At 43.5% G+C, this 17780-nt stretch overlaps 1 protein-coding gene across 2 annotated transcripts in view; it reads left to right on the forward strand.

Moving 5' to 3' along the window:
• LOC139460837 (sodium-coupled monocarboxylate transporter 1-like) overlaps positions 1–17780 on the forward strand; it is a 41745-nt gene that overhangs the window by 10786 nt on the left and 13179 nt on the right. For both annotated transcript variants that reach the window (XM_071242312.1, XM_071242313.1), the window contains exons 2-9: positions 8978–9046; positions 9311–9362; positions 9892–9959; positions 12740–12820; positions 13300–13373; positions 15362–15502; positions 17212–17347; positions 17548–17633. In XM_071242312.1, the coding sequence (XP_071098413.1) occupies positions 8978–9046; positions 9311–9362; positions 9892–9959; positions 12740–12820; positions 13300–13373; positions 15362–15502; positions 17212–17347; positions 17548–17633 (707 nt within the window). The remainder of the gene's footprint in view (positions 1–8977; positions 9047–9310; positions 9363–9891; positions 9960–12739; positions 12821–13299; positions 13374–15361; positions 15503–17211; positions 17348–17547; positions 17634–17780) is intronic.

A 17780-nucleotide genomic window follows, 5' to 3' on the forward strand; every position in this document is an offset into this window, starting at 1 on the left:
ATGACTGTATGGAAAGAGGTATGACTTTCTACTATTTCCCTCTATGTCGAGCAATATTCCTGCAGTTCCAACCTTTGGTGTCTACATTTTGCATGTTTTAGGTACAATGAAGCATGCTCTTATTTCCATGATTTTAAAGAGCGTCAAGCGAGTCTTGCTAAAAAAAATGCTTGATCAGGGTTACAGCACTGAAGGCTTTTAAAAACGTTTTACGGTCGAGATGCTGGGGACATTTCCAAATTTGTCGAATCGGTGACAAAAATGATGTATCCTGTTTTCCCGTGTTTGTTGACAACCGTGTAGGTATTTACGCACAAACGCTAAACAGTATGACCAGCCTACAGCCGGCGATGTGCTCATACATTTATCCATACTTGTATTGATATTTGATAGTGATAATTTATGCAATGATATATCTGTACATCTGATAAACACATAATATGATGTTACTAATATCCTGTAATTGAAGGTGTTTTTTTCTCCGGTCTGACACATAGGAACTAAGGAAAATATCTTAGTTTTACATTGTGAATAAATCATATTAAACTAAATAAAAGGTAGAATTTGTATAGGGCATTTTCCAATTAACAACTGCCAAAATGCGCTTACACAATGACTGATCTAGTCAAAGACTCTCCTTCTTCCCGAGGCTAGAGCATCCTGCACTAGCCTTTCTATCAAAGTCTTGTACAAACTAGCCTTTGATAAATTTACATGCTAGTGGACACGCTTGCCTCTGGAAGATGAGGGCGTTCTTGAAAAGAAAGTTCTTAAGTGCCTGTTTAAAGTTTGTCAGGTTTTCTGTTCTCATATTTCTTGTGTCAGATTGTTCCCTATCGATAATATAATCTATCGCCATATAATTTGGGACGTGATTTTGGTACCACAGGCAGTTCCTGTAAGTTTGCAGGAGCCTAGCCACGCGTTGCCTTGACAACCAGAGTGAGTAGTAGCACGCTTGGTTGGATTGGCTCACTATTGAGATTATATCATCCTGTAACAGAGGCCTGGCATCCTACTGAGAATGGTTGAGTTCTCTATCCCTATAAATGCATAGTGTGCACATATCAACTTTTAGTTATTTTAAACATTTGACTGACTGATTGTGAACCATGGCCTTTACGGGAATTATGTCGCTACATACATATAGTTCCTGTCTAAACTGCAACCGTTCTGTTCTTCAAAAATCATTCTTTTCTTGTGGGCACGCCAGATACCTATGCTCGTGGATGCGAATCTCGGTTCGCCCTGATTATGTTTCTAGGTTTGTCATATCCGTGCACATGCGATTTTCCAAAGTGGTAAAACGCTGAGTGGATGGAGTGTCTTCCCTGAGAGTGGAATGCAAGTGGTTCGATCCCCTTCCGCGTTATACAAAAACATATGAAAACATGTTATTTGTTGTTGCCCTGCCTAGCAGAGTGTACACTGTGTCTGAGCGAGGTATTCATGACAAAACTGCGGCGTGGTCTCTCAGTGGACTAGCACTATAAAACCGGCCATGGTTAGGACCAGTACAAGCAGCGACACACACATGCATATCGCTATGTAAGTGCAATAATCACGGAAGCCACGTTAAACCCCATTTCACGTTACCTTGGCGTTTATGGAGGTAAAAAATAAAACGCCTGTGTGCACACATTCGTTTGCTTATATACATAAGAAGCATATTTATCGCGATATGTTCTCAATCACGTAAGGTATTTAACGCCAATGAGGGACTATTTGAAGTTATATGTATCTGATGCAGTAAAACCTTAGATACTGGCGCGCACACGTCCCTACGCGGAACTTATACCTCTATAAACGCATAAACCAGTAACGTCAATTCTTAATGAGAGAAGCATATTTATGGCCGTATTGTCCTATAATCACGTGACTCCACACGGTGCTTAGGAATGAACGGGTCTATACCTCTCATTCCGCACGTGAATGTCTAAAGGACACACTAGGAATCATCTCATTCATTGCTGGGGAAAATGGCAGAAGAGCAACGAGTTTTCGGAGTAGCAGATTATGTGGTGTTTTCCCTCATTCTGGCTGTGTCCGCAGCAATCGGCATCTTCTATGCCTGCTGGGGAAACAAACAGAAAACAACGGGAGAGTTTCTAATGGGCGGAAGAGACATGCAAATTGTTCCCGTCGCCATTTCCATCCTCGTGTCCTTCATGTCCGCCATCTTGATCCTGGGAACCCCCGCTGAGATGTACAGCGAGGGCACTGAGTACTTCGTGTATCTCTTTGGCCTGATGGCGGCCATTGTGATTGCTGCTGCTCTGTACGTCCCTCTCTTGTATCCATTGAAGTTTACAAGCTCATTCGAGGTAATGTACTTGCAACAATATATCCTGTCAAATCAGGAGAAACTTTAGAGACGTTTGTAGATTTTCTTGCGCCCCCCCCCCCCCCCCCCCCCCCCCATGAGACGACTGTCTATCGTGAGTGATACAGTTTGGTGTTATTTAGCAATATTCCAGCAACGTGGCGTGACGGTTCAACGCTTTAACCACAAGGCTACCCGACCGCCCCCGACCGTCCATAGACCAGATATTCCAGTGATTGATATTATAAGCAAAGTTCTCGACATCTAGATACGATGACGCGCAATAAACCATTGATTGAAGTCACTGGGGGCGGTCGGGTAGCCTAGTGGTTAAAGCGTTCGCTCGTCACGCCAAAGACTCGGGTTCGATTCCCGATATGGGTACAATGGGTGAAGCCCATTTCTGGTGTCCCCCGCCGTGATATTGCTGGAATATTGCTAAAAGCGGCGTAAAACCACATTCACTCACTCACTCACTCACTCCGAGTCACTGGCCCTAATCACTATAGGATAGCTATGGGAAACTGTTCATGTCCCTGATCTGCTGTAAAGAACACAATCCCCATCACTTTGTTACTGGGCATCTTTCAACTGACGCAGAGACATTTCCTTACATGTGTATGTATTTATTTCATACAACTTCCCTTGCCTGGATTAACAAGTGTCTGGATTAACAAGTGTCTGGATTAACAAGATGACGTGAGGAGAAATGGGGTTTGACGTCGCGTCCAAGATTATGCACTTATATAGCTACGTTCCGGATTAACAACTGTCAGGGATAAGAAGTGACCGGAATAGCATGTGCCGGTTTAACTACTGTCCGTTTTAGCAATGATAGAACGTTGTCCCTAACAGTTTCTGTAATAACGGTGTCCAAACTAACACTGTCCATCACGCCTGTGTTGTAGTATATAATGATATTATCGCAGGGATTTCTATTTATTTTGTTCCTTGAACTTTTTAACATGCAATGTTTCACATTTGTGAATCGATGTTATGTAGTTGGCATATGCAGGACTGTTCTGCATGGTCGCTCCGGTCTGTCCAGTTCACATTTGAGATGATTCATATACGTTTCTGTTTAGTCATAGGAAACCAAACACAACCCACACATATATACTGGACGCCAAAAGAAACGCGCACCATAGAAACATAGGAAGAAGAATGTACGTTAAGTAGATATGTTTCCAATGTGTACCAGTTAATTATAATACTAATAATCAGTCAAGTGTAACCACAGTGACTTTATTCTTATCACGATATGCTGCACATGATTTCCAAACTTTACACGTTAATCCTGCACGAGACAAATGGTGCATCTCGAGTCATGGATCTATGACGTCCCACTTGATGCGTTCATTAGCGTCGGGAAACACAACGTACCAGTAGGTTCGTGCATCAAACCAATCTAACCTCTCTTGAACATGAGTAATTCTTCAAATATTAACTAACATGTATGGTATTTGCGTTTCTTTTGTCGGTGAGTATATAAGTCAGCAGGAAACTCTATATTCATTAATATTCGTCTAGAACGAGTCAAGGAGTAGACGTTTGTCCTACATGCAATTATCTGCACCCTGAAAGTGAACAACGATACTGATATAGTACACACGTGATTATCACTCTGTGTGAGTGAGTATGGTTTTACGCCGCTTAAGCAATATTCCGGCAATATCACGGCGGTGGAACACCAGAAATGGGCTCCATACATAATACCCATTTGGGGTATCGAACCCGGTTCTTCGGCATAGCGAGCGAACGCTTTAACCTCTAGGCTACCCGACAGCCCCGATTAACCGTGGAGGCGACAGTTGTCTTGTTGTGACACATATGAATCCGCGGTAGAAAAGGTCTTCAGCAACCCAAGCTCTCCGTGAAAGGCGACTATGCTTGTCGTAAGAGGCGACACTGGATCGGGTGGTCAGTCTCACTGACTTGGTTGATGAATGTCATCGAGCCCAATTGCTTAGATCGATGCTCATGATGTCAATCACTGGATTGTCTGATCGATTATTTACCGACCGCCGTCATAAAGATGGAATATTGCTGAGTGCGGCGTTAAACAACAAACAGCAACAACGACACATGTGTAAAGGGAATGATGATGTTTCCACATCTTTGAAAGGTGTTGTGGGCATGCCACTGCGTATCAGGTTCTACAGGGAGGAAAACAGAACCGATGTAGGTCGTTAACGCGACATCATCAAGCGCAAGGATGTTGGTTATAGATCAAGGTCGAATATAAGATTCGAACCACAGACAAATAGAACCTTCTACGTCTAGGAGGCGCAACATTGCACAGCGAATAGGGTGCCTTACATCAGATGAGTGATGACTGAGGCCTATTTGCTGTGCTGTGGTCACGCAATGATTCGCCGGGTATGGGTTCCAATCCCAGATGCGTTTTACTTTATCCCAGTATTCGTGGAGCATTGTTCATGCCGAATTGATTTCAAGGTTGTCGATGATTATCTGTGAATCATATCCTGAAACACTTTTTTCAGTTATATTGCCTAGGTAATACCCTGGATAGTTCGCGATATACTCCCACAGTTGTATATCTAGTCCAACTCCACTCTCCGTGATTCTGAAGTGTGGCAAAGATTTATGACAAGACAGTACGCAAACAGTCGCAGTGATTTATATAAGTATAGTATACTTTCCGAGACCTACACGCACAAGAACCTACTTGCACTTCATCTGGAGTGTGTTTTCCATTTCTACACCCTGGTTGAGCTGGCACCGCATTCACAATGAGATATTAGGTAAACAATTTTTTGAAAGCGTGTTAATATATACACTGATATTTTGTTTCAGTGGTCTAGTGGCCAAATCAACTGCATGTCGACGTGCAGAGGTACATATGTTCCGGGACAGCAACAGACACCTGCAGATACATACTGTGAACACACAGATACATGTAGCAGACACACGTTACAGACACATATGTTGCACACATGTTGCTGGCACACATGTAGCAGACAGACACCAGCACGGAGACACACATGTAGCAGACACATGTAGCAGACACAGAGACCAGCACGGAAACACACATGTAGCAGACAGATGTAAGACACAGACACCAGTAGACACATATGTAGCAGACACATACACCAGCACGGAGACACATATGTAGCAGACACAGACACCAGCACGGAGACACATATGTATCAGAGAGATGTAAGACACAGACACCAGTAGACACATATGTAGCAGACACAGACACCAGCACGGAGACACATATGTAGCAGACACAGACACCAGCACGGAGACACATATGTAGCAGACAGATGTAAGACACAGACACCAGTAGACACATATGTAGCAGACACAGACACCAGCACGGAAACACATATGTAGCAGACACATGTAGCAGACACAGACACCAGCACGGAGACACACATGTAGCAGACACATGTAGCAGACAGACGCCAGCACGGAGACACACATGTAGCAGACACATGTAGCAGACACAGACACCAGCACGGAAACACACATGAAGCAGACAGATGTAAGACACAGACACCAGTAGACACATATGTAGCAGACACAGACACCAGCACGGAGACACATATGTAGCAGACACAGACACCAGCACGGAGACACATATGTATCAGACAGATGTAAGGCACATACACCAGTAGACACATATGTAGCAGACACAGACACCAGCACGGAGACACATATGTAGCAGACACAGACACCAGCACGGAGACACATATGTAGCAGACACATGTCAGACACAGACACCAGTAGACACATATGTAGCAGACACAGACACCAGCACGGAAACACATATGTAGCAGACACATGTAGCAGACACAGACACCAGCACGGAGACACACATGTAGCAGACACAGACACCAGCACGGAGACACACATGTAGCAGACACATGTAGCAGACATAGACACCAGCACGGAAACACACATGTAGCAGACACATGTAAATGACACAGACACGAGCACGGAGACACACATGTAGCAGACACATGTAGCAGACACAGACACCAGCACAGAGACACACATGTAGCAGACACATGTAACAGACACAGACACCAGCACGGAGACACACATGTAGCAGACACATGTAGCAGACACAGACACCAACACGGAGACATACATGTAGCAGACACATGTCGCAGACAGAGACACCAGTAGACACATATGTAGCAGACACAGACACCAGCACGGAGACACATATGTAGCAGACACATGTAGCAGACACAGACACCAGCACGGAGACACACATGTAGCAGACACATGTAAGACACAGACACCAGTAGACACATATGTAGCAGACACAGACACCAGCACGGAGACACAGATGTAGCAGACACAGACACCAACACGGAGACATACATGTAGCAGACACATGTAGCAGACAGAGACACCAGTAGACACATATGTAGCAGACACAGACACCAGCACGGAGACACATATGTAGCAGACACATGTAGCAGACACAGACACCAGCACGGAGACACACATGTAGCAGACACATGTAAGACACAGACACCAGTAGACACATATGTAGCAGACACAGACACCAGCACGGAGACACAGATGTAGCAGACAGATGTAAGACACAGACACCAGTAGACACATATGTAGCAGACACAGACACCAGCACGGAGACACATATGTAGCAGACACAGACACCAGCACGGAGACACATATGTATCAGACAGATGTAAGGCACATACACCAGTAGACACATATGTAGCAGACACAGACACCAGCACGGAGACACATATGTAGCAGACAGATGTCAGACACAGACACCAGTAGACACATATGTAGCAGACACAGACACCAGCACGGAAACACATATGTAGCAGACACATGTAGCAGACACAGACACCAGCACGGAGACACACATGTAGCAGACACAGACACCAGGACGGAGACACACATGTAGCAGACACATGTAGCAGACATAGACACCAGCACGGAAACACACATGTAGCAGACACATGTAAATGACACAGACACGAGCACGGAGACACACATGTAGCAGACACAGACACCAGCACAGAGACACACATGTAGCAGACACATGTAACAGACACAGACACCAGCACGGAGACACACATGTAGCAGACACATGTAGCAGACACAGACACCAACACGGAGACATACATGTAGCAGACACATGTAGCAGACAGAGACACCAGTAGACACATATGTAGCAGACACAGACACCAGCACGGAGACACATATGTAGCAGACACATGTAGCAGACACAGACACCAGCACGGAGACACACATGTAGCAGACACATGTAAGACACAGACACCAGTAGACACATATGTAGCAGACACAGACACCAGCACGGAGACACAGATGTAGCAGACACATGTAAGACACAGACACCAGCAGACACATATGTAGCAGACAGACACCAGCACGGAGACACACATGTAGCAGACAGATATAAGACACAGACACCAGCAGACACATATGTAGCAGACACAGACACCAGCACGGAGACACACATGTAGCAGACAGACACCAGCACGGAGACACACATGTAGTAGACAGACACCAGCACTTAGACACACATGTAGCAGACAGACACCAGCACGGAAACACACATGTAGCAGACAGATGTAGCAGACACAGACACCAACACGGAAACACATATGTAGCAGACACAGACACCAGCAGACACATATGTAGCAGACACAGACACCAGCAGACACATATGTAGCAGACACAGACACCAGCAGACACATATGTAGCAGACAGATATAAGACACAGACAGCACGAACACATATGTAGTAGACACAGACACCAGCACGAATACACATATGTAGCAGACACAGACACCAGCACGGAGACACACATGTAGCAGACATACACCAGCACGGAGACACACATGTAGCAGACAGATGTAGCAGACACAGACACCAGCACGGAGACACACATGTAGCAGACAGACACCAGCACGGAGACACACATGTAGCAGACACACACCAGCACTGAGACACACATGTAGCAGACAGATGTAGCAGACACAGACACCAGCACGGAGACACACGTGTAGCAGACACAGACACCAGCACGGAGACACACATGTAGCAGACAGACACCAGCACGGAGACACACATGTAGCAGACAGACACCAGCACGGAGACACACATGTAGCAGACAGACACCAGCACGGAGACACACATGTAGCAGACAGATGTAGCAGACACAGACACCAACACGGAAACACACATGTAGCAGACAGATGTAAGACACAGACACCAGTAGACACATATGTAGCAGACACAGATACCAGTAGACACATATGTAGCAGACACAGACACCAACACGGAAACACATATGTAGCAGACAGATGTAAGACACAGACACCAGTAGACACATATGTAGCAGACACAGACACCAGTAGACACATATGTAGCAGACACAGACACCAACACGGAAACACATATGTAGCAGACAGATGTAAGACACAGACACCAGTAGACACATATGTAGCAGACACAGACACCAGCAGATACATATGTAGCAGACACAGACACCAGCACGGAGACACAGATGTAGCAGACACACATGTAGCAGACACATGTACGGTATTGAACTTCACGCATGCGCATATACAGTTCGGAGTTTACCCCAAAATAATATTCCTTGTTATGTTTCAGTATCTTGAGAAGCGGTTTGACTCCCGTGCCGCCAAACTGACAGGGACATGTATCATGATAATTCAGCAGGTGAGTGAGTGAGTGAGTGAGTGAGTGAGTGAACCGTCGGGTGAGTGAGTGAGTGAGTGAGTGAGTGAGTGAGTGAGTGAGTGAGTGAGTAAGAGAAGTTGGTGAGCGAGTGAAGTGATCGATGACATTTCTGTTTTGATTTCTATCGTGATTGTAATAAACCTGCCTTTGCAAAGACACAGTGGGTATTTAAATCAACAGCAGCTCTGTGTAATCCCTCATCACCTTCTTGTGACATCCTCAATAAGACTCTTTCCCTTCCAGGTGTTGTACATGGGAGTTGCATCGTTTGCTCCATCAACGGCTTTAGAAGCGGGTATGTATATTTATTTGCTTTAAGTTTAACAAAAAGTTTATCTGAAAACGTCCCTTTTCTGTTTGGGAAAATCTTTAGTGTTTCTCGAATTTCAATACGAAACCGAGTAGGAAGGCTGAGGGCATATGAATACTGTGTGAAAAGACTTCTGGAAATGTACAAATTCTGTTCAAGAACATTTTTGATGTTTCTCGAATTTAATTTAATTTTACAAAGTGCGAGACACCCCGTGGGGGCCGTCTCTAGATCTACCAACTTGAATACCAGTAATGAAACTTGTCGATATTGTTCCTGTAATTGACACACCTTCATCACAGTAACACCAGTTACAGCTTCCAAAGACAGTTGTCCTAAACTCGCCACAAAAGGTCCCTTTTTAATATAAAAGACTATGGTAAAGACGTATGATGACTGTCGAACTTCTGTGAAAAAGATTCTTTATCATACAACGTCCGTTTCATTACTTAACCACTATACACCGCTCTATACAACGTATGGTGACTGAGTGAATTTGTTCTATGCATTTCAGTGACTGGGTTTCCGACATGGGCCACCATCATCACTGTAGGACTGGTGTCAACGTTCTACACCTCACTGGTGGGTACAACACACTCTGGAGTGAATACGGCAATTAACATAATACGAGTTAAATATCATTTTTAGGAAACGTGAAGAGTGTAAGTCTTAAGTGCCACATTGCGCTGAGTTGTGTCCCTTTGTCGTGCCGGGATCCGTATGTTTGAATCATAGAGTCGCCTTAAGCGAAGTACAGCACTTGATTATTACGACTGCATGCGATTACACTATATATATATATATATATATATATATATATATATATATATATATATATATATATATATATATATCTTACCGTATTATCTTACCGTATGTGTGGAAAAAAACACCTTTACATGTAGCCTTTATTGGTCAATCACGCCTTTAAATCCAGCAAGAATTGTATAACAAGCAATATGCAGCAGCTCATTGCTGAGAAAACTGAAGTCATGGTAGTCAGCTTAGTAGGACATGCGACTACCATCATCGGGCCTTTGGCGGCATCAGAACACTGATTACGACTGATGCAGGAGATGTCCTTGTCCAGACACAAGTGATGTCTCGGCTTGGTTACTGGAACTCTAGCTTGTTACATTCTTCTACCTGGTATTAGTCAAACAGATCTCTCAAAATTACAAAACATCCAAAATACAGCAGCTAGCATCACCAGTAGATCGTCCCAAACCTCCTATATCACACCTGTCCTCAACGATCTCCACTGGCAACCGATCAAAGCCTTCGTCTCGTCTTTTTATGTCTTCGTGGTACACGTCCTGCCTGTCTCTCTGATCTTTTCACGCCTAATACTGCTGTAACTGAGCTCCGTTCTCCAAACCAGAATCTCCTGACAGTCTCTCGCTACAAGCCCATGCCTTATGGAAACTGTACTGTCTACCCAAACGTGATTTAGGTTCTAGCAGTCATCAGTTTACCGATCTAACACCAAGGCATAATCTTGTAAAATATTGGCCAAAATTGAGATCCCACATTCCAAGTTTATTACCTCTGCGCACGTCAGTGTGCCTGTACACGCCATTGTTCAAGGATGTATTTGGTAAAAGACTACAACAAAACAAAATAAAGTAATTATCCCTTATGCAATAAGGAAAACACACATGTACGTGGGTACTTTTACTACCGTGAGGTAGACTGTAACGTTATATAAATCCGAGTCATCCTTGCATAGCATACATACTGACAGAAGCGTCAGAGCAATCATTAAAGCCCCTATCTCACATTCACGAATCTGAACACGAATGAACACGATTTAACGTTTTTCCTTAAATCGTGTTAGAACGGATGAGGGTTGCGCACTCATTCGTGTTCATTCGTGTTAAGTCGTTGTCGGTCGCGCGCGGTCGTATGGACGTCGCAGCTCGTCTTAAATGGTTTTCTTGAATCGTGTTCGCAATTTCTCAAATCGCGTATGTGAGATAGGGGCTTAAGCTTATCCCTATCCTGCAAAGGGGGCACGAGTGGCCCAGTTGTCTAAGGCGCCGCGATTCGCTGTGCAGAGATGCGTCCCTTGGGCACGCCAGAAACCTATGATTGTGGGTTCGAATCCCGGTTCGCCCCGATTATGTTTCCAGGTTTGTCAGCACCATACCCGTGCTCGTGGGTTTCACCGAAGTGGTAAACGTCTGAGACCTGCATCACTTCGGGCTTTCCTCCCACATTAAGCTGACACGCCGCGATATAACTGGAATACTGTTAAAAGCGGCGTTAAACCCAACTCACTCACTCACTCACTATACCGCAAACGTCTATTTATAAACTACGTGGAGATTTTAAGTGCGCATCATAAAATTTACACGTCGTTTCTGATGCCACATTACTCTAGAATTTTCACATACGGAATAAACACAAAATAATGCATAAGTTACACCCATAATATATCTGAAACGTTTTAACGATATAACCGATACATTTACACTATGGATGGCTGAAGTTCGACTTGATATAGCATGCAATGCTGAAAACCAATGTGGGAACCCACGGGACCAATGTCGCTGTTGCGACCGACGAACGTTCTAAAACTAGCACTTCCGGTCCTAAGCGAAGCGCATGATTGCGAACCACTATTACAATATCACTGTTACTTGTACTGGCACAGAAACAGATCTTTCTCCTACTGTGTGACAGTCTTGTGCTAGTTTGGTGGAAATGTCTACCCCTTGACAATCATCAAGTATTTTACTTTAGAGAAAAGTACTCCCCAAGACATTGAAGACCGTATGTCACAAGTCTATGAGGATGGGTGCCCTAGCAATACCACTGTTAATAATTGCATTGGCACCTATGTTGAAGGCTTGGCGGACAAGTCTTGATGATGACCCTAGGCCTTGACGTCCCTCAACTTCCATCAGTGAAGATTCAATCAAGGAGATAGATAAACCGACTTCCCATTGTCGACGGTGCCTTAGGTTTGATACTGGGAGAATACCCGAGTTTGCTACCAGGAATTCAGCCCTTCTGACATTCTAGGTAATGCAGAAGGCTGCAGTGTTGGGAAGTCTTCACATTTTCCGAGACGTTCTGGGTCGGTTCGAATAGGCAGCGCTTCCTGGGGATAAACATGCCGGTGTGATAAATTCGCCGTGTACTTCAAACCATATTCCCCTAGTGAAAAGCCTACAACAAATATCAGTCTTCTCATGATTATTCGGGTAATACGTTTTGATGTGTCCTCTGTTTGGGCTCTCTGCTAAAGGTACAGTCCACACAGAAGGTACACCAAACAGTGTTTCCCTAAAACTTATATCAGTCTTGCCATATCTTTGTTGATAATATTTAGAACATTTCATGTCTTGTTATTTTAGGGTGGAATGAAAGCAGTTGTGTGGACAGACGTGTTTCAGTCAGTGGTGATGCTTGCCGGACTACTAGCAATAGTCATTCAGGTATGATCGTTGGGAATTGTGTCAGAATGCATAGTTACAGTTACCGTAGCCGTCATGAAACAGAATTAATGTCCTCTGCTTTCTCGGCAAATAAAGCCATATTAAAACAAATATAATTCGAAGGCATGTATACATTTCAAATGTTATACTAGTTGCGTTATTTTTTATTTAATGTAGTATTTATGACATCAATTTTAAAGTGAACCGAATCGGTAAATAGGTGAACCTAAAAATAAGATGGTCCATCATGTCTAAAGTGAAACAAATTGGTATATTGGTAGACCGTGTACGAAATGGTTAGACACTTTTAAAGTAAAAGTAATGGTTGCTCTTGTTCACCTTATACTACATGGTTCCTCGCGTTTAATGTATGAACAATGGATACATTGTGTTTTACTTAAAAATACTTGGTTCATAACACTCAAATTAATGGGTGTATTGGTTGACTTTACAATCAATGTTCCATTCCATGATTTCAGGGATCCATCGTGGTTGGCGGCATGGGAGAAGTGTGGAGAATTAACGAAGAATGGGGACGAATTAATTTCTTTAAGTATGTATCACATTCTGCCCTTGAGATATATGGGCTGACCCCGATCAAGTTCATATAGTTAAAGGCGAACGGTACAGTTCTTCTAGTCTTTTGACTTAAAATTAATTTGAAACATATTCTGCTGCAAGTATTGTTTCATGCTTTGAATGTTTAAAAGGCAAAATCCGACACGTAGTTCACGATATTCGGAAAACACCTGACATTTGAAGGGCTTTCCCGCCATTCAGGAAACACCGACATTTAATGGTGAGGTGAGATGAAATGGGGTTTAACATCGCGTCCACGATTATTGCACTTATATAGCGACGTGTGTGTGTGGATGTTTGTGCTAGTCCGGACTTATAGTGCTAGCCCGCTGAGATACCATGCCGCAGTTTAACATGAATACCCCACTCAGACACAGTATACTGACTCCGAGCCGACCAGTCCTTGTTTAAGCCCCCTAATGCTGAGCGCAAGACAGGGTAACAACAAGTACCATCTTTTAACATCTTTTGGTATGACGCGCTCTCGGGACGGACGCTTTATCACTAACCACGGAGGAGGTCCAGGCACTTGATGAGCTGATAGGCTTATAACAGATTTAATGTATACGTATAACGTACTCCAGCGTAAACTTGCGTGTAAGTGCTCGCATATGTGGAGGTCGAAATAGTCTAAGATAAATAAGCCCAGCAGTGAATGTGCACAGTACAGAAAGTTCAGAATCGCTCGACAATAGTTTTTTTTACCTTAACCTTATGTGCCATGGTTGTGTCCGTTTCATTCACAAACACCTGGAGTCATAGCTAATTACCAGTGATCCATTCATGTGTATCACCGTTTGTCCTTTACGCCCAGTGAAGTCTGTTTCGGCAGACTCCTGGTTGTTTTCTGTCGTGGACGTTTTGAGTTTACCTTCATACTGCTTCAGGCGAGAGTCCGGTTTCCACCCGCCGAATTAACCGACATAGACTGGAATTCTGGAGTTTTATTTTGGCTGGACTCCCGGGTCTGTGCATAGTCCAATCAAAATCGCATGACAAAATCAACATGCGTTTCACAAATAACATGATTTCGGTCGATTGCAGGTATACCGACACTTGGGCGTCCCCAGATATTTTCGAAGTCTTTCCATGTTCTTAACCAAGTGCAAGAGTGATATGATGCAGCCAATTTTATTACAATATAGATCCACGAAATTCCATCCTAGTTCGGCGAGGGTGGAAACTGGACATTGAGTCAGTTAACTCCCTTGCCCCGGAAAGATGGCGTCAGTTGCTGTCACGTCGCAACAGGAAAGGCGCCAATGGAAACTGAATAATACAGAAAACATAATGATTAGCCGGATAAAGATTTCTTTCAGATGGCTCACGGAAATATATAATCTGATGCTAATATTGTTGACGCTGATGTCGCTGGACATTGAGTCTCGCTGCACCAGTTTCCTCATCTGACAATTTGAAAAAGCCACGATTGATCCCATTGTTAATAGAATGTGTACATGCTTACGCTCCACAAATAACGCTAGCATAAATGAGCAAAACGTTGATTGTCGTGTAGCCCATACGTCTATCGTATTAGCATTATCTACTAACAAAATAGCCGACCTTGGTCACATGTGACGTCACAAGCTAAAGGCCCCCAGAACAAGGCCACCTTTATATGCATAGAGAAATGTAGTTACATATATATTAGAACCATTCCGAACACAATATACGCGTGGGAAATGAGTCATGTATCAGTATGTGCATAGGTATGCTACCAGGTGCATGCGAATAGAATATAAGGTGCAATAACTCACGTGAGTCCTGTGAGGTTCCGCGTTGTGGTTCGAATCCCAGAATCGCCCTGATTCACGTGTCCTCTCAGTAACCGTGCTTGTTGGATTCACCAAAGTGGTATTAATTTGAGATCTGCATCGCTAAGTCCCTTTCGTCTACATTAACTTTAGAAAACTGAAACATGTACACTCATTCTGACATGCATGTGTGTGTTTTACGTTTCAGCTTTGATCCAGATCCCACTGTCCGCCATTCCTTCTGGTCACTGGTCATTGGTGGGATGATAGGCTGGACGGCGACTTACGGCGTCAACCAGGCCAGTGTCCAGCGCTACTGTGCACTGCCAACACTCCAGAAGGCCAAACTGTAAGGACTGTATGGAAAAGCTGGGATAAAATGATGAAATCATTCACTGGACTTTCTGACAAGAAATATTGTGTGTAAAAAAACACTGGGCGTGGCTCCTCCAAGTCCAATCGATTTCTATGATGTTTACTCCCAAATCATATTGCCAACTACAGTAAACTACGGTTATAACGAACTCGAGGGGACCACTCATTTTAGTCCGTAATAACCGTAGTTCGTTATAAGCATACATACAGCATATATGCAACAGATAGCCGGGACTAAAAATAAGTTCGTTATATCCGTCAGTTCGTTATAAGCGTGTTCGTTATGGACGTAATTTACTGTTCATTAAATGGTGAAGGAACATCCCCTCGTTTCGTTAGTTCCAATAAATTTGAAAGGGCTTACAGACCTATTTCAGAGAGATTTGCAGTTTGTGTAAAATCTCTACGGTGATGCATCGTCAAATGAATTGTTCGTGCAATCAGAGGTCGTTATTGTTTTTGGAAACCTCTGACTGACCAAACAAATTCATTGACCAAATTGAACAAAACAGCATTCATGATAGTGCGATCATTGATAACACTGTGAGACCAGCCCGCTGTGCCTTGTGAGAAGTGTTGACTGTTTTCATATTCAAGAGACAATTTATGGATATCAAATTCTTTTTTACGGGGAACACAACATTTCGTAGTATTTACTTACGTCTTCATCAGGTGAATGAATGCTAACTTCTTTGATAGGCATTTAGAAGTTGGAGTACTAAGTAAGGATAAGAATTTATGGATGAACAACTTCTTTATTACAATTAAGAGCGACGTTTCGGTGTAGGTTCTAACACCGTCATCAAGCAAGTGATGTACAGAGTATGGTTGACAAGTATACATACACGTAGGAGGAAGTGTTTATACAGTAGAGTAGACATCAGATGTAGTTATACTGGAGTGGAGAAGCCTGTAATGTACACACAAGGGGAGTAGCTGATGCTACTATGTTTAAAGCCTACATACAGTAAACTACGGTTATAACGAACACGCTTATAACGAACTGACGGATATAACGAACATATTTTTTTGCCCCGACTATTTACAGTAGTTATGCTGGTGGAAAGCCAACTGGTGGAAGGTGGAAAGCCAACTGTTAACTAGCCCTGGTTGGTGATTAGCAATGGACAAATGGAGGCCAGGAGTTTAATTAGCACTGATAGGTAATAAGAAATTAGTTCTCCTCCCCAACCCCATGGGCATCTATTCCAAATCTCAAAATTCCCAAATTATATATAAGCAACCCCTAAAGCCCCCTCTTGGGTTGCCCAGACCACTTTCGCCCCTTTCGGAAACACATTAAATGACCTGGCCGGCCCCATTTGCGAAATACGCATCAGTCGGAAAGCGCACGTTAATTCTCCAAAGTAAGTAAGTAAGTAAGTAAGTAATAAGAAATGGACATCCACGCACAAGACAGATGTGTCCGCTGGTCACGGTAAATGGCTGGCTCGTATCTCCCGATGTCAATGGTCTCGAGTAGATTCCTTGGAGGCCAGTTGTTGTTGGTTGTGGACAGGACTTTGGGTAGTATCATATTCTTCCCAATCCAAGACTGATGAATATTTATCCGATAAAACGATAGACACATTTTATGTTTGGCATTCATAATATGTTTTGTTATTTAATGTCTGTCCGATGAGGTATTATTTTCGACCGCTAATTGAAAACCTTTTATTGCAGGTCGGTGATGCTGAATGTCATTGGCGTTATCATTCTACTGACCATCGTGTGTCTTGCCGGAATCATTATCTTCGCCTATTACGCTAAAAAAGGATGTGATCCACTGTCTGCAAAATACGTCAGTAACTCGAACCAAGTAAGAACTGATAGAATGAATAATAACTACTGAATGGGAAGGCTTAGATATGATTTATCTGTCTGAAAACAAAGTAGCAGTCAGTGTTAGATTTTCAACTTGTTAAAACTGTTTGGTGTCAGCCGTCGTCTTTGGATGCATTGTAAGCAGCGCTGTAATACCATGCTCACTCATTCACTCATTCACACTTACCTTTCCAGCTGATACCCTACTTCGTGATGGAGGTGCTCGGATATCCAGGTCTCCCAGGATTGTTCATCTCATGTCTCTTTAGTGGAGCACTCAGGTAGGAACTTTTCTGATTTGTTGAACACTCAGGTAGGAAGTCTTCAGTATAGTGGAGCACTCAGGTAGGAAGTCTTCAGTATAGTGGAACACTCAGGTAGGAAGTCTTCAGTATAGTGGAACACTCAGGTAGGAAGTCTTCAAGTAT

The sequence above is a fragment of the Haliotis cracherodii genome, unplaced genomic scaffold (assembly GCF_022045235.1).
Source record: "Haliotis cracherodii isolate W230 unplaced genomic scaffold, xgHalCrac1.p SCAF_14, whole genome shotgun sequence".
NCBI classification, from domain to species: Eukaryota; Metazoa; Mollusca; class Gastropoda; order Lepetellida; family Haliotidae; genus Haliotis; species Haliotis cracherodii.